Below are 18,060 nucleotides of genomic sequence, written 5' to 3'. Positions count from 1 at the left end.
TTAAAGGCTCTGGGAGAGACGGGAACAAGAGACAGTTCTCAGGGGCTCTCGGCTCACCATCCAGGTGGTAGTGTTCCTCACTCTCCGCGTCCGTCAGAGCAAAAAGCTCCTTCAGCAGAAGCGGATACTTAAGGATCCTCTGGATGGGCTTGATGAGGTAGGACTCCAGGGTGGACGAATGCTGCTGCTTTGGGTTCTGGGCGTCCAGGAACGCCTTGAAAGCTGCGTCCGTCTTGGCTGGAAGAGTTTAAATACAGACTGAGTGGAACACCCACAGGACTCCCTTCTCACAGCTTCACTCACTAATTCCAAGGTGCCTTTTCACAGGATTGAGAGTACAGTGAGTGGTCAGAGAAGGCCTGCCCATCAGATTTCTTTGTTTATTTAGGAGGCGTGAGCAGAGCTCCAATGAGTTAGCAGCGGTCTCCAACCTTTTTGGGCACCAGGCACTGATTTTGAGGAAGACCACTTTTCCCGAGATTGGGGAGGAGGGAACAGTTTGGAGATGATTTGAGCACATTACACTTATTGTTTACTTTGTTTCTATTATGATTACATCAGTTCCACCTCAGATAACCTGGCATTAGATCCCGGAGGCTGATGACCCCTGAGCTCTGGGATAACAGAGTCGGTAAGTCCTACGCATGGAGGTTTTCAAGGGTTGCTGTTGAATGTCTTCTTAATCTGATATTTTGACATCAAAGGCCTTACAGACCTGGGAGAGCCTGTCCTAGAGCGAGTCAGTCCCTAAAAGTAGCCCAGGAATCACCTGGAAGCATGCTTTTCACACACAAACCAACCAATCCAGAGCCCCTGCCTCCATCTCTCTTCTATGAGGCTTTTACAGCTCTAGGCCGATATTGCCCTAAGCATCCCAGAACCAGGTCCCAGAGAATTCAGGACAGCCCTCCCACCCCAGAGCCTGCTGAGATTATTCAAATTAGCCAATCCTAAACCCGCTTGCCCTGCTTCGCCCATTCCTTCCTGCAGACGCCACAACAGAGCGTCTTGCCTGTGTCTTCCCTTCACTCATTCTGCCTCCGGGTGGACCCTGGTGTGTCCTCTCATGGCCCTGCACTGTGTGATCCTCTCCCCTCCTCTTGGGAACCATGAATAACACACGGTCTTTCTTTCAAATAAAAACAATTATTTATTTGGCTGTGCTGGGATCTTTGGTTGCAGCATGTGAACTCTTAGCTGTGGCATGTGGGATCTAGACCCCTGACCGGGGATTGAACCTGGCTCCCTGCATTGGAAGCACAGTGTCTTAGCCACTGGACCACTGGGGAAGTCCCACAAACTTTTGATGGTAATTGTCTCCTGATCTGTTGGCCTCGCCATCTCTGAATTATACAAAAGCCTGCATCTTCCAACACTGCTTACCCCAGTTTTTCTAATCTTTCAAGCATTTCATTGCTGATAGAACCTCTTTTGAGAAGAGGAAGGAAAAAAAAGCAGCAGCACTACCTTGCAGCTGGGTAAGTGGAACAGTGCTGGTCTCCTGCAGGGAATGCCTTTTAAGATCTGTTCTGTGCTAATGCAGTGCTACCAGCTATCAGGATTTATCTCAGAGGGAAATACACAACTGACCTAAGGTAACACGGGCAGCAATTTTCTCACGGGCTGGGCTTTTATCTGTGTCCCAGCTAGGCTGAAAATCAGCCCTGGGGAGTTGTGGACCCCCAGACAATCAGAAAGGTATCTGCCAGTGAACAGTCAGGAAGACATGACATGTTTTTCCAAAGAAATGGTGGAAAGAGAGGCTGAACTGAGGGCAAAAATGGGAAGAAGAATGGACAATATATTAAAATGACTAACTGTAGGCATATACTTTTTCAAGCTTCTGATAAAATATATTTCCATCTCCAAAAATTAGGAATGTGAGCTAAGCACAAAAGATAGGGCTTCCCTGGTGGTCCAATGGTTAAGAATCCACCCTACAATGCAAGGGACATGGGTTCAGTCCCTGGTCAAGGAAGATCCCACATGCTAAGGGGCAATTAACCCCATGGCCACAACTTCTGAGCCCACGCACAGCAACTACTGAAGCCCTCTCACCTAGAGCCTGTGTTCTGCAACTCACGAAGCCACTGCAATGAGAAGTCTGCTCACGACAATGAGAGAAAGCCCTCACACAGCAAGGAAGACCCAGCACAGCCAAAGGAAAAACAGGAACAGAAGAGACTGTAAAAGGACATCATGAAATCACAGAATGAGTCTTCTCACTCTCTTTATTCAATTAAGAAAAACAGCAGTCATGGGGAAAGGCCTTGTCAAGACTACCATCTTCTCAGCCATTTTAAGGCCCATCAAGAGGAATCAGATTCCATGGATCCAGCCACCAAATCCATGAAGAGAAAGGAGACTGGGAATGCAGTGGTTGCAAAGCAGCCCAGGCAGGTACTTCCTGTTCTCAAAGAGTTCTCTTCATCCTATCTGCACATTGGGCCATCAGAAAAATGTGGGTCATACCTAACGGTTTAAGGGATGATTTTGAAAGACTCTAATATTTTTCAGGTGCAAAATATAATGATTTTGAATTTTTGAAAATCTACAGGGGCAGAATTTAATCAAGTGAGTAAAAATAACACAAACTGCTTTAAGGACTGTGATGAGTATATAATTTTACCAGAGAGCAAAGTGCTCTGAAAACTCTCATAACACAGCATTCAGTTAGAGTTTAAAAAGAAATACATACACGGAACTATATGACCAGTGCAGCTTATATAAAACCACAAAGCAGGACAATTTCCTTGTCATATAGCTGGACAAGGATATTCCCAGGTATCCTTTAAGTTTTTATGCTGAAGTAGAACTCTTTTTGCCTGGACTGGAACGATCATTAAGTATGTCATTAAGTATGTCATTATCTGGGGCAGGATTTTTTGCTATCCAGAGACCTGTGTTGTATTCATCTTTATCATAATAAGTTTTGAATTAAATCAAGCTAGTTCTCTTTGGCAGCAAACACAAATGTAAGTAAATTACTTACATATTTAGCAGTTGTTTGCATGGCAGCCACATGGTAAGGTGTAAAAGGAAGAGCAGGCTGATTTCCAGAGATCCTTTGAAATTGAACTTTCTATAGATTCTACTGTTTACCAAGGCCATATTTCTCTAGTCCCTTAACCTATCAAAGTCACATGCAGAACTATGGAAGAGAAACAGCTTTTTAGTGACGCTCAGAACACCCACTATCTTCTTAGAACACTTAGGAACAGGAGCTTGCCAATATAGAACTTCTACTCTTCTCTGTGCAAAGCGGAATTACAGCTGGACTTTTGTAAATAATTGAAGCAATTTTAGTAGTGATGGTGGTGACTATTATCACACACCTGGGAACAGAAATCGGTGAGGGAAAGATGAAATGACACAAAAAGGTGTATGAAGTGTGGTAGGTTATTATGAAGTTAATGAAAATACAAATAAAGTAGGGAATTTTTAAATCCCCTATGTTTTTGCATAATTGCAAAATGACTTATCAATTCTGGCCCTGAAGAGCTGAGTCAAAACTTTTATGATAAGAAAATTGACAACACTATTAATTCAAGATATTAATGCATTTAATTTCTCAGTACAGTCAGCGCTCCATATCTAAGGATTCTATATCCACAGGTTTTGCATTGTGGATTCAACCAACGATGAAGAGGAAACAGTTGGGAGAAAAATTCCAGAAAGTTCCAAAAGGCAAAACTTCAATTTGCTGCATATCGACAACTATTTATTACATGGCAGTTATACTGTATTGGGCTTTCCTGGTGGCTCAGATGGTAAAGAATCCCCCCACCATGTTGGAAACCTGGGTTTGATCCCTGGGTTGCAAAGATCCCCTAGAGGAGGGCATGGCAACCCACTTCAGTATTCTTGCCTGGAGAATCACCATGAACAGACGAGGCTGACAGGCAACAGTCCACGGGGTTGCAAAGAGTCAGACACAACTGAGCGACTAAGCACAGCACACATATACTACATTAGGGCTTCCCAGGTAGCACTAGTGGTAAAGAACCCACTTGCCAATGTGGGTGGAGAAGGAAATGGCAACCCACTCCAGTATTCTTGCCTGGAGAATCCTAGGGACAGAGGAGCCTGGTGGGCTGCCGTCTATGGGGTCGCACAGAGTCGGACACGACTGACGTGACTTAGCAGCATCAGCAGCCAGTGCGGGAGACATAAGTTCGATCCCTGGGGTGGGAAGATTTCCTGGAGGAGGACGTGGCAACCACTCCAGTATTCTTGCCTGGAGAATCCCAGGGACAGAGGAGCCTGGCGGACTACAGTCCATGGGGTCACAAAGAGTCGGACACGACTGAAGTGACTTGGCATGCATGCATACTGTATTAGGTATTTCAAGTAACCTAGTGATGTTTGGTGGTGCTAGTGATAAAGAGACTTGGGGGTTTGATCCCTGAGTTAGGAAGATCCCCTAGAGTAGGAAATGGCTACCCACTCCAGTATTCTTGCCTGAAAACATCCCTGGACAAAGGAGCCTGGCGGGCTACAGTTCAGGGGTTTACAAAAGATTTGGACACAACTGAACAACTAAGCACACACACATGGGAAAATATGCATAGGTTACGTGCAAACAGAACGCATTTTACATAAGAGACTTGAGCATCCCGGAAATTTGGTGTCCATGGGGGACCCTAAAACAAATACCCCACAGACACCGAGAGACAAGTGTACTCTCACTCGTAGCTTGCTGGAATATCTATCTGGCACAACAATGACTCTTAGATTTCCGTCCAAAAGCCCCAGACCACGGTCAGCCACACAAATGTGAACTGACAATTAACATGCCCACCTGCTGCCCGGGCTTCCTAGGCCTTACCTTTCACCAGGACCTTGGGGACCTTCGTGTGGCTGGCGCAGAAGGCACTGTAGAGCTTGAAGCGGTCAGCGTAATACAGAAAGGATCCCCCCAGAGAGAACAGCACTTTCTGGACACAGTGAGAAACAGTGCAGTTAGTTTGCAGTCCTCCTCACCCAGGAACATCAGCAGGATGCAGCCGGGAGCTCACACCTGCCCGAGTCTCCCCACAGATCGGCACCACTCACACCTGTCACCGCCTGTCTTTGCTCACTGACGGCCTATTGGGAGGTCTATGGGCTCACCTATTTGTGTAATAGACCCTGTATTTGGCTATCTCAGTAATTATAGCCAGTGTCACCGGTTTTGCTGGCTTGTGTCTTTCAATGACCTAGCTGGGATATCTGACTGTTAATGAGAAAGTAGATATGGCATTTTGGAAAAGACAGAAAACTCCTGAATTCCCTCATTCGATTCTGTTGGGATGTAGAAGTGACAAACCAAATAAAGGCAAAAATGCATAAATCCCCCAAAATAGAAAACCCCTTTCCCTGATCACTAATTCCACCCTCTCTAACACCATACTCTTTTCTAGCAGCAGTAGATAAGAACAGAAGAAACAGACTCACCCATGGGAATTAGGTAACATCTCCCAGCCCATAGCCTCTGCCTGAACTGGATCAAAATCGGGTGGAGGCCTTCCCTATCAGGGCTTCCCTGACAGCTCAGTTGGTAAAGAATCTGCTTGCAATGCAGGAGACCCCAGTTCGATTCCTGAGTCAGGAAGATCCACTAGAGAAGGGACAGGCTACCCATTCCAGCATTGTTGGGCTTCCCCTGTGGCTCAGCTGAGAAAGAATCCGCCTGCAACGCGGGAGACCTGGGTTTGATCTCTGGTCCAGAAGATCCCCTAGAGAAGGGAAAGGCTACCCACTCTGGCCTGGAGAATTCCTGGACTATATACTCCATGGGGTCGCAAAGAGTCGGACATGAGTGAGTGACTTTCACGTTCTTCCCTATTAGGAATTTAATATAGCTCAGCTGGGATACTTTTTATCCTATACATTTTCTATAAATATATGAAACAGGCCTCAGAAAAATATCTTCTATAGGATTCACACTGATCTAGTCTAGTTCAGAAAGAGGTATGGCTTATTTAGCTTTAGAATTTTAAAGTTGGATTCCAAGCCAAAAAAAAAAAAAAATAAGACTTTGGATTCAAGTGATAAACTGGGTTCCACAAAATGCAATTTATTTTAATTAACAACGTAGAAAATTCTGATAGTCTAATTAAAAGAAAACAAAGGTTTATTAATAACCATACATAATTGGTAATTAGAGGCCTAAATTCATTTCCTACATGTTCTACTTTTCCTCCTTTACTTTTTCAGCTACACGCCTCCCCACATCTCATCCCCCTGACCCTGTATAGACAGTCATCCTTTTAACCATATCCAATAATTAAATGAGACAAATTGTGTAAGAAAAAGCTCTAAATGTAACCCCTCACTTTAGCCACATGAAGTCATTCATTTGTTTAACTTAATATAAATTCACTAGGCATTTACCATATAGGAAACACAGATAGAACATTAACATGTTCATTTATTCTTCCAGCCTTAAAAAATCATCTCGGAGCACAAACTGTGCACAAAGATGGCGGGTGTGCACACAAAGACTGCATTTACCCTGTGTTTCTATTCAGTAGGACCTCACAAGCCTCTCACTGGCTGACAGACACTGCAAATCCCCAAGAGGAAATTTTATCAAAACTTATTTGATCTCAGAACCAATTTTTTTTTTTTTTTTGGCTAATCCTGTTGTAGGGCTTGTGTTCTATGCAACACAATTTGCACCTTTTTAACAAGCTTTTTAATTTTGGGCAAATATATAACCAGGATTTAAATGAAACAGCAATCACAGAAACCATGAGCAACAGGCTTAGGGATGAACACAGACTGAGAAACCAACTCAGCAGTGCCAGAGAGCAGCCCCGGGGCTGAGAGTACTCAGTGAGCATCAACTGTCACGTCTTACAGACGGAGGGGAGACTGTCAGATTATGCAGGAAATCGGTGAGGTGAAGGTCGGAGCAGAGGGTTCCACTTAAATGATATTCACAACCGTGACTGCTCTAGAGTGAAGTTGCTCAAGGATCATGTGCTAATCCCTCCCTAGAATAACACCTCTGCTTGTAGCACCATGATGTTTGTATCACAGTTCTGATAACTAAACAGTCCTAAAGTGATCAACAGAATCTAAACACAAAGAACTGATGCCACAGTAAAAGCACGCTAAATGAAGATCATGAACGTTAGGTATTTTAGATTAAAACCAAGCATTTTCAGGTCTGTATGCATTTTTATCATGTTGTTCTAACACTGTCCTATTAATTAATTTACCAATGAGCCAAGCTGTATTTCAAATGGACAGTATCACGAATCACCCTGAGGTGAGAAAAAAATGAAGCAACCCAAGCAATTCCACACACACACAAAAAAACTATATTTACTAGTTAAAGGGGTATTATGTCTGTAATTTATTCAAATCTTTCAGGAGAAAAAATTACACCTTTTGTACACACAGACACACACAACACAACACACACACACACACACACACATTAGATAGCCAGAGAAAGGATAAAGCAAACGTGGTCAAATGTTAACATTTGGAAAATGTGGGAGAAGGATAGCTTAGAATTCTTTGTGCTATTCTTGTCACCTTTCTGGAAGTCTGAAATTATATCCAAATAAAATTAGAGAACTATATATAAATATAGACCCATAAGCTTATGTATATGAAAGTGTGTGTGCATTCTAAGTGACTCCTGTTGCAGAGAGGGACTGTAAAGAGATGACACACACACAAATATATCGAAGGATAGTCTTCATCTCATCCTACAAACCTATCAGGTGTACTAACATGACACAGCCAGATCTCCGTACCTGTTAGAAGACGGCCACAGGGTACGGGGGCCACACCTGTGCGGGCAACTGAGCCCAAGTCAACACAAGTGCAAAAGTTACTCAACGCAAAAAGATCGAAAGATAGTCACTTCAAAACCCAGTGCTAGAAAAATTAAATATTCACATACAAAAAATTGACTTTGAGTCGCCCATCACACCAGATAAGAGACTAATATATAAGTCTCCACGTCACAAAACTTCTAGGAGAAAACTTTATGACCCTGCTTTAGGCAGAGTTCATAGATAAGATACCAAAAGAATGACCCAGAAAAGAAAAAATTTGAAAAAGTGGATTTCATTAAAAAACAAAAATTTCTGGGGACATCCCTGGAGATCAAGTGGTTAAGAATCCAGGCTTCTACTGCAGGGGGTGTAGATCTGATCCCTGATTAGGGAACCAAGAGCCTGCATGCCATGTGGTGTAGCCAAAAAAAATTTTTTTAAATAAAACTTTTGTGCGGAGGAATAAATTAGGAACTTGAGATGAACATATATATACTACTACACATAAAATAATAGCCAACAAGGACCTACTACATAGCACAGGGAACTATACTCAATGTTTGGTAATAACCTATAAAGGAAAAGAATCTGAAAATGATTATATGTCCATATATAAACTAAATCTGGAGAAGGAAATGACAACCCACTCCAGTATTCTTGCCTGGAGAATTCCATGGACAGAGGAGCCTGGCAGGTTGCAGTCCATAGGGTCCTAAAGAGTCAGACACGACTGAGCGATTTTCACTTATAAACTAAACCACTTTGTTATATACCTGAAACTAACATACCATAAATCAACTATACTCAATTTAAAAAGAGAAATCAACTTAAAAAAAAAAATCTGCTCTTTGAGAGATACTGTATGACAAAAGAAAATATTTACAAATCATATATATGGTAATAGACTTCTACACAAAATTTTCAAAGAACTCTCAAGACTCAATAATAAGATAACAATCCAATATAATTAATGGGTGAATGATCTGAACAGACATTTCACCAAAGAGGCTATAATGAAAGCAAATTAGCACATAGAAAGATATGCATCATCATATCATTAGAGAAATTAAAATAAAGCCATAATGAAGGGCCACCACATATTTGCTAAACTGGCTACGTTTAAAAAGAGTGACCTGACCCTGCTGAAAGAAAGAGGAGGAACAGCTGGTGGAACTGCACACTGGCACAATCATTCTGGAAAACAGTTCCGCAGTTTCTTAAAAAGTTAAATATACACTTTCCATACGATCCAACCATTCCATTCCGAAGTATTTATCCATGAGAAATAAAAGCATATATTCATGGCTCAGCTGGTAAAGAATCTGCCTGCAATGCGGGAGTCCTGGGTTTGATCCCTGGGTTGGGAAGATCCCCTGGAGAAGGGAAAGGCTGCCCACTCCAGTATTCTGGCCTGGAGAATTCCATGGATCTCTTAATTTCATGGATCTCTTAATACATTTATACTAAAACTTGCACACAAATGTTCACAGCAACTTTACTTGTAATTACCAAAAGCTGGAAACAACCCAAATGCCCAAGAAAGGAGAAAGGATCACAAAGTATATCAATAGTACTGATACATCCACACAATGCAATTACTACTCAGCAATTAAAAAGTATGAATTGTGGGTATATGAAACAACATGGGTGGAACTCAATATAATTATCCAGTAAAAGATGCCACATAAAAAAATGTCTGGGCTGTATGATTTCATTTATATAAAATTCCAGAATGCAAACTCGTCTATGGTAACAGAAAGCAGACACAGTTGCCTGTGGCTGAGAGGCCAGAAGAAAAAGAAGAGAGGAATCACAAAAGAACAGGAAAAACAACTGGGGGAGATAATTATGCCCATTATCCTGATGGAGGTGATGGCTTCAGAGGTGTACACATATGTCAGATTTCATCACAGTGTACATTTTAAATATAAGCAGTGTGTTTTAAGTCAATTATATCTCCATTAACCTTTTTAAATGTCCATGAGGGTGACACATAAGCCAAAACCATTGTGCATTAATCAATGAGCTTCGTTGGTTGGAAACACAATGCAGGAAATCTCTGTAAGGGGAAGCCAAGCAAGGAGGAGGAAGCCTGCTGTAAGCACCCTCACCGAGTGCTCCAGTCATAAATCCTCATTAAGGCTACGGGGACACTGTGTGCTGGAAGACCGTCTTCCTCCTGGATAACGATAGCATTTCTATTAACCAGTTCCCCAGAACAAGACAAATTAATTTCTTTATTGGAAAACCAAGACTGCTAGTCGAATTTTGCTAACAGTGTCGAAGGCCCCCACATAAATAGAACAAAAGGTAGGTGCATCTTCCTAAATAGAAGTCAGCAGATACTCCAGTTAAATGGAAATCAATGGCACTGGTTCTACCTTAGCCAGATCAGCAAGCACAGTCCATTCCCCTCTCTGACTCCCTTTAGGAACTGACCCCACTGGATATCCAATGAAGACCCAACACCACAGCAACAATTCCTCCTGCAATGTATTTTCAGGAGATTCAACTGGACCTACAGGATACCTCACTCCTGACATTAGGAGGCAGCTTGACACTATTTGAGGATGAGACTTACCTTAAATTGATCAACTTTCTCAAGCTTTTCCAAATCAGGTACCAATCTCACTCCATCTTCCAGAGTTTTAAGGAATTCTACTTGAAACTCTACCATTTCGGTTAAATTTCCAAAGAGCACATCAAGCTGGAAAATGCAAAAGAACTTCATCAACCGCCTATTTCATTAGTGTGTGGACCCTTCATTTGTTTCTGATTTAAAAGTTTTTCTACCCATATGGTAATGCTCCCACCATCAGAAGGTGAGCCAACTCTTTCCTCTTAGAGTGCATGCCAAGAGCTCACCAGGCAATAACTTGACCTATTTATTACAATTAAATGAATTCAAAATGCTCAGTATTGTGTGAGGTCCTCATTTCTTCCCCATCACCAGGTCAAGTTTAAGTTCAGACCATAGCCACCATACCTCATCCTGAGTGAGAAAAGTTTCTTTTTGAAGAGGTTTTAGGTATCTCTCCATGAGACAGTTTAAGTCCTAAGGGTTGAAAGAATAACAGATTAGCACATCTGAAAGTATATAAAGAATCTAAAAGGAAAAAAAAATTATGTCCCAAAGGCTAACATTTCAGTCTTTAGGTTACTGAGGTTCACTGAAGCAGAAGTGAGCCAACCTTTTCTCAACATATTTCAGGCTTTGTAGCCATATGGTCTCTGTCACAACTATTTAATTCTGCTGCTGCAGCAGGAAAGCAGTATAAATGATACTGGGTTGGCCAAAAAAAATGGTCATGAGATGTTCCAGAAAAACCCAAATGAACTTTTTGGCCAACCCAATACAGAAATGAATGTGTGTGGCTGTGTTTCAATAAAACTTTATTTGTAAAAGCAGGCAGAGAGCCAGATTTGGCCCAAGGGCCATACTTGCTGACCTCTGACTTAAAGACTAAGATAAAGGATTAAAAATAGATCACACAGTTGTAACATAGACTTAACATAACTAAATTATACAGAGGCATATGTATATGATCATACAATGATCATAGTTAGGTTAATTATATCATTATAGGAATATATTGCAGATTATATAGTGTTGAAATAACTTTCGAAGCCCCAGATGGAGCCTCTCTTGCCTGGGGTGTCATGTCAGTAAACCAAAATTTATATGATTTTTATGTTCCTGCCAATACACCACTTGACCAGAAGTGTAGTATATATCTAGTCAACCAATATCCAAACGCCAAGCCAATTCTGGGTCTTCTCACCCCAACCAAGGTTGACTTTGTGGCCCTAGCCAATTAGATATTTTCTACTTTTCTCTTCCTTGTTCTTGATTCTTTGTTATAAAAGCTTCTTGCCTTCTGCCCCATCTTGCAACTCTACAAAAGAAGACTGTCCAATTCATGAATAAAGTTTGTTTGTATTACTTACAAGTTGTCTTCTTTAATCATTTTTAAACAACCATTGTATATATTATAAATTATATAGGAACACAAGATCTAGTTCTGAGAATATAACTAAATGTCAGAACAAATTATAACACAAAACAGACCTGATACCCTTCAGCCTCGACTCAAAGTAGATTGTGAAGATACCACTACTTAAATTTGTCAAAACTGAATTCAATTTTAGTATGCACTCAACAGTCTATTTAGAAAGGTTAGAAGATTCACTTAATATTCACCATCATCTCCTTTCGGAGTCAATCAATCAGCTATTTCCATCAATGAATTGCTGTAAGAATAGGCATGCCTCCCTAAAACACAGAAGGAAACTGTAACATTCAGAATCAAGGCCAAGTTCCATAGGAGAGACAAGACACCGTTCATGACCGTGATCTGGCTTTGTCATCAGCCGACATCCGTGTATAAACACCCAGCATGTATCCTTCAAAGTGACGACAGGACGCGCGCAGGAGGGAGAGAGGAGAAGACGCACCTTCACGTAGGTGCGCTCTGTCTCCAGGAGCTCGCAGATGACCTTGCGCAGCTTATCGGCGTCCGTGAGCTGTCTCATGGCAGCCAGCTGAGGCCCAGTGGAGTCCTGGGGGGACGGGCTCGGGTCAGAGGGCTTCATCTCGTGCAGACTGCGGCAGAACGCGGCCACCTGTTCCGTGCTCTTCAGAGCACAGTTGGAAAGGCAAGACAGACGAAGTCATTCCTCACTGAAGAGACTTGCCTGACACCTGTCCTTCTAACGACGTTCAGCCTGGTTAACGAACTGCCACTCATGAATCACAGCGCCCATTTCCCCAGATTGCTCCACACATCTGAGCACTCACTGAATGCTCCAAACAACCATAATAACAACTCCTGGCATAGACTGAGTGATCACTGCCTATTAGGCACTGGTTTGATGCATTTAATCTGTTCATGTGATAAGTAAGGGCTGTGATCATACCTACTTAACAGTTGAGACAAGGGAAGTCCAGAGCAGTTAAGTAACTCATCCAAGAATGCACAGCTCAGACCTGAGCCAGGCAGCATGACTCAAAGCCTGTGTTCTTAACTACTCTGTAAGAAGCTCAGCAATCAAAGGAAGATACAACCAAAGGCATTTCACCCAAAATACAAGGCTAATTCACTACTGGACTCTCAGTTCAGTGCACCATACATATTTACTTTGCAAAGCTGGAAGATGATTTGATAAGCTTGGCATCTCCCTGTCTCTATTAAAAACTGACATGGAGGCAACTTTCTAGATAACCATAGATACTTGTATTTTTATGTATTTTAAAGTTTCCATCTCTCCAGCTTCTCCAAGGCAGGAAGATTCCAAGACTAACCCCACTACTACCACCAGCCCCGCCACCTCCCTACTCCTCCAGCTAAAACTAAGGGGCATTGGGCCCTGAACAAGACCTCAATAGCTCAGTCCCCACCCAATTGTCCAGGATGGGTCAAGTGGAAGTTTGGGATTCTAGAATTCGAAAATTCCAAGTCTCCAAGTTAGGCAAAACAGTTCTTCAAAGCAAGGGCCAAAGACGGAGCACTGAAAACCCCAGGGCATCAGTAGCTCTCCACCTTTGCTCCATGGAGGAATCACCTGGGGAGCTCTTAAACCACTCCCAATGCCCAGCACACCCTCCAGATCAATTCAGAGTCTCTGGGGACTTCTCTGGTGGTCCAGGGGTTAAGAATTTCGCCTGCCAAGGCAAGGGACACAGGTTTGTGCCCTGGTCTGGAAAGAGCCCACACTCCATGAGGTGACTGAGCCTGTGTGCTGCGACTACTGAATCCTGAATGCCCTAGAGTCCATGCTCCACAACCAGAGAAGCCCCTGCAATGAGAAGGCCAAGCACTGCAACCAGAGAGAAGCCACTGCAATGAGAAGGCCAAGCACTGCAACCAGAGAGTAGCCCCTGCTCATCGCAACTAGGGAAAGTCCATGTGCAGCAGCGAAGACCGAGCACAGCCAAAAATTTGGTTAAAAATCAGAATTTCCAGGATGGGATGTGCAAGTGTTTGTATCTTTTAAAGCTCTCCATGGTATTACTCTACAGGCTATTATTTTGTAGCACAGAATCTATTGATAGTTTATTAACATTTGTTCAAAATGTACCAGTCTAGAAATGTTTGATGTATATCTCTTTGAAACTGGTGGTTGCCTTCTTGGACTTCTCTTTCCTACTTCTCTTGTCCAGTTTACCCCCAGGAAATACAAAGTGTCAATAGAGCAAATAAAGAATTACTTTTTCTATCACCTGTCTCCTCACTCCTAACAGTGAACATTCTGAGAAGAACATCCTTCCAAAACCAACCATGAGTGCACAGAGCTGAAAGTCATGGTTGGCATTTTTGTGGAGAGCACCGGAGCCAAACCAAGTGTATCCCACGGCGGCAACATCACTCATTATCAGAGAAATGCAAATCAAAACCACAATGAGGTACCATCTCACGCTGGTCAGAATGGCTGCTATCCAAAGTCTACAAACAATAAATGCTGGAGAGGGTGTGGAGAAAAAGGAACCCTCTTACACTGTTGGTGGGAATGCAAACTAGTTCAGCCACCATGGAGAACAGTGTGGAGATTCCTTAAAAAACTGGAACTAGAACTGCCATACGACCTAGCAATCCCACTGCTGGGCACACACACAGAGGAAACCAGAATTGAAAGAGACATGTGTACCCCAATGTTCATCGCAGCACTGTTTATAATAGCCAGGACATGGAAGCAACCTAGATGTCCACTGACAGACGAATGGATAAGAAAGCTGTGGTACATATATGCAATTGTTAAACACAGAGAAAGGCTACAGCAGCTAACATTAACCTGCCTTCCCCTCATTAGCATACTGACTTTGCCTCGTTAGCATACTGCCTTCTGCTTATTAGCATAGCCCAACGGGAAGGAAGCCCGAAATAAAGCCAGGACAAGGACATGGGAAATCAGAACCTAACAAGGATGCATTAGTAGCAATGTCATGACAGGAAAGGGGAGAGCCAGGACCTAAATCCACATGATTATTGATCCAAATCTCTTAAGGTTACACGGCTTATTTATTGATAGCACAAACTCTGGTCTTACATGCCAGGATGTATCAGTTACCTGTCAATGGCACTATTAAATGCTTCCTATGGAATCAATGTTTCCAACACTGAATATGCCCCAAAGAATTCTCCCTTTGGTGACTGATGAAAAGCTCATCAAAATGGGCTGAACTCTATGACATGTGAATTATATTCTAAAAAGGCTGTTAAAAAAGACAGACTACTAGTTTTTCATCAAAGCCTATTTCAGTAGAAGTAAAGTTTTATCTAGTTATGTTAGGATTTTACAAACTCAATGTCATCATTAAATATTAACCATAAAATATGGATTTGTCTTAATAATTAAAACGGAACGAGTAGATCCATTTTGACAAAAATGTCCACATCTTTGAGATAATCTTATGGTAACTGTAATAGGCAATTATAATAGGCATTATAACACAGACATTATGGAAGAGGGGAGGGTGTGCCTCACTAAAATGAAAATTCCATGGAAAGAGAATGATCACAGCTGACAGCTTAAGTACCATGCCCTCCAGCTGATCCCAAACTCTCCTGTGTCACTTTGATTTGTCATTCGCCAACACAACAAATGTATAACTGGCACCTTCGCTTACACAATGCTTTTCTAAATATCCCAGCTCTAACAGCAGCTGCCTGCCATTTACATGCAAATTAATATCCTGGCTATTATTCATGATATGTAAATCCATCACCGTATTCCCATCAGAGACACAGTAGACCTTTCTGCAGTTTAATCATTTAGACACGTCGTCATGCAAAATCCAATGTCCTCATCAATTATACCAAGGATGCCCCAGGCCTTAAGATGCCCCATGCCAAGTTATAACCTGGGGACTCTGACACACATCAAAAACAGGACACTTCCCTTGGTACCCCCAATTCACACCATGCAGACTTGCCATTCTCAGCACTATTTGGTTATAATAACAAAAGGCATGACATGGAGTTTCTGGGTTTTCATCCCCTCCACTTCTTCATAAATACTCGGAGGTTTTCATTTTTAAGAGTGTGAGTTTCAATGAGGGTCATCCAGGTGATGTCTGCTTTTCAGAGAACAGAACGGCACACTTTATCCTTGCATCCGAGCTCTGTGGGGCCCCAGGTTGCTTGAATTCCCGTCTCTGCTGCTAGGAGATGGGTCAGCTTGCTTATACCAATATGGGAACTGAGAAGCGGTTTTGCTGGTTGACAGTAGAGCTGACTGAACCCCAGGCTCCCTGGGTCCCAGGTCTGCAGACCCACTGTCAGCAGATCATCGGAAGACACACGTCTCAACATTTAGACCTTCTGTAACCTGGACCCTTGTCTCTATTCACTTCCATCTCCCTTCTCAATCCCATGGTCCATACTCTTATGATAATCTTCTTTTTTTATGCAAGTATAATTGACTTTTTTTATGTGTGTGAAGTTGCTTAGTCATGTCTGACTCTTTGCGATCCCATGGACTGTAGCCTACCAGGCTCCTCTGTCGATGGGATTCTCCAGGCAAGAATACTGGAGTGGGTTGCCATACCCTCCTTCAGGGAGTCTTCCCGACCCAGGGATCAAACCTGCATCTTGTGGGGCTCCTGCATTGTAGGCAGATTCTTTACCACTGAGCCACCTGGGAATCCCATAGTTCCCCAGGCTATACAATAAATTTTTGCTGTTTATTTTATATTAAAAAAAAGAAAGAGTGTGAGTAGAGTTCCTGACTTGGCCTATGTCACGTTCACCACCTCTAAGGCTTGGTACCCTGATTTAATCAAGCCCATGGGGGGAACTCAGGTCATGTAGGCCAGGTCTTTGGTGCTCTACACCTAGCCATCTCCTACCAACACCACCTCAAACAGCCAGCTTCCTCACCTTCCTCCTGACACACCCCTCCTGAGCCAGATCCTGGGTTATAATAGGAAAGGAAATACCTTTAGCATCCCAGGAGACACCTCCAAATTTCCTTGAGTTCTCTTCTGAGAGTTCAGAGCCTTAGGCGTCCCTTCCTTATAAGACACCTTCTTTCTATGCTAAAACAGATTTACCCAGTGGAGTCTCTGAAGTTGACGGCGGAGGGGAACGGGGACAGTTTCTCCACTGGCAACCCTGTTCTCTGATTCAAGGTATAAACTCTCAGGTTTATCACAAGGAAATGGGTCAACATAGCCATATGACTCCAGGTTATCTAACTAAATAATAAGTTTAATAAAGTAAACTTAAATAAGAACACATAGACTAACCAGCTATACGGTACATATGGGCTCCCCAGGTGGCACTAGTGAGATATTGCCAAGGGGTGTTATTTATAATGCTCTTAGTGAAAGTTTTGCTTGGAAACAATTATTTTCAAAGGATGTCATCAAGTTTGAGAACTCTGTTTCACAAAATATTACCCATCCCCAAAAAAATCCTTAGAAGGAAGTATGAAATGCAGGTTGTCTTTGAAAGTGAAAGTTGCTCAGTCATGTCCGACTCTTTGCAACAGTCTATGGAATTCTCCAGGCCAAAATACTGGAGTGGGTAGCCCTTCCCTTCTCCAGGGGATCTCCCCAACCCAGAGACTGAACCCAGGTCTCCCACATTTACCAGCTGAGCCACCAGGGAGGCCCAAGAATACTGGAGAGGGTAGCCTATCCCTTCCCTTCTCCAGCAGATCTTCCCGACCCAGGAATCGAACCGGGTTCTCCCCTATTGCAGGTCATCTTTAGAATACCTCTAATCTAGGGATTTTCCACGTGGTAGCCCAGTTCTTAAGTCTCCCTGTCCCCACACTGGGGTCAAACTTCTTTGCATCAAACTCTGATAGGACCTTCTCAAGAAGATAGCTCAGCCAGGACACAGGAGGCAGGAGGAGTCGAATGCGGTGCTTTCCCTGCTCGATTGCTAAGTGCTACACGGCATCTTGATCATTTACACATCAAGCACTACAGCCCAGAAAGAGAGCTGCCCTGAGAGGTCCTCAACACACCCCTAAAGTCCAAGTTTCTCAGAACTGGTGCAAGTAGTGAAAGGACTGTTGGAAAGGAGAAGACAGACACGGTTTCTCTGAATCCAAACGTCTCTCCCCTGCTTGAGGACTGCCATCAGGCATCTTAGAAATGGAAAGCTCTTATGGGCATTTCCAAGCTGCCCGTTTAAACCTGTTAAAGGGTGGCAGAGCCATTCCCACCGTCAGGACGAAGAATTATCCACCCAAGATACGAAGATGAACAGGACAATGGCAGGAAGAAATGGGCTACTTTCCTGACTTCTGCCTGAAGTGCAGTGTTTATAATATC

At 42.9% G+C, this 18,060-nt stretch overlaps 1 protein-coding gene across 3 annotated transcripts in view; it reads right to left on the bottom strand.

The window, feature by feature from the left end:
- TIAM1 (T-cell lymphoma invasion and metastasis 1) overlaps positions 1-18,060 on the bottom strand; it is a 469,570-nt gene that overhangs the window by 31,009 nt on the left and 420,501 nt on the right. For all 3 annotated transcript variants that reach the window (XM_010862313.1, XM_010862311.1, XM_010862312.1), the window contains 5 exons: positions 12,234-12,413; positions 10,765-10,833; positions 10,360-10,485; positions 4,829-4,937; positions 58-237 (listed from right to left, as the gene is read on the bottom strand). In XM_010862313.1, coding sequence (XP_010860615.1) covers positions 58-237; positions 4,829-4,937; positions 10,360-10,485; positions 10,765-10,833; positions 12,234-12,413 — 664 coding nt within the window. The remainder of the gene's footprint in view (positions 1-57; positions 238-4,828; positions 4,938-10,359; positions 10,486-10,764; positions 10,834-12,233; positions 12,414-18,060) is intronic.

The sequence above is a fragment of the Bison bison genome, unplaced genomic scaffold (assembly GCF_000754665.1).
Source record: "Bison bison bison isolate TAMUID 2011002044 unplaced genomic scaffold, Bison_UMD1.0 scf7180017864481, whole genome shotgun sequence".
NCBI classification, from domain to species: domain Eukaryota; kingdom Metazoa; phylum Chordata; class Mammalia; order Artiodactyla; family Bovidae; genus Bison; species Bison bison.
The sequence above is the reverse complement of the archived record's forward strand: the minus strand, read 5'-3'. Positions and strand labels throughout refer to the sequence as shown.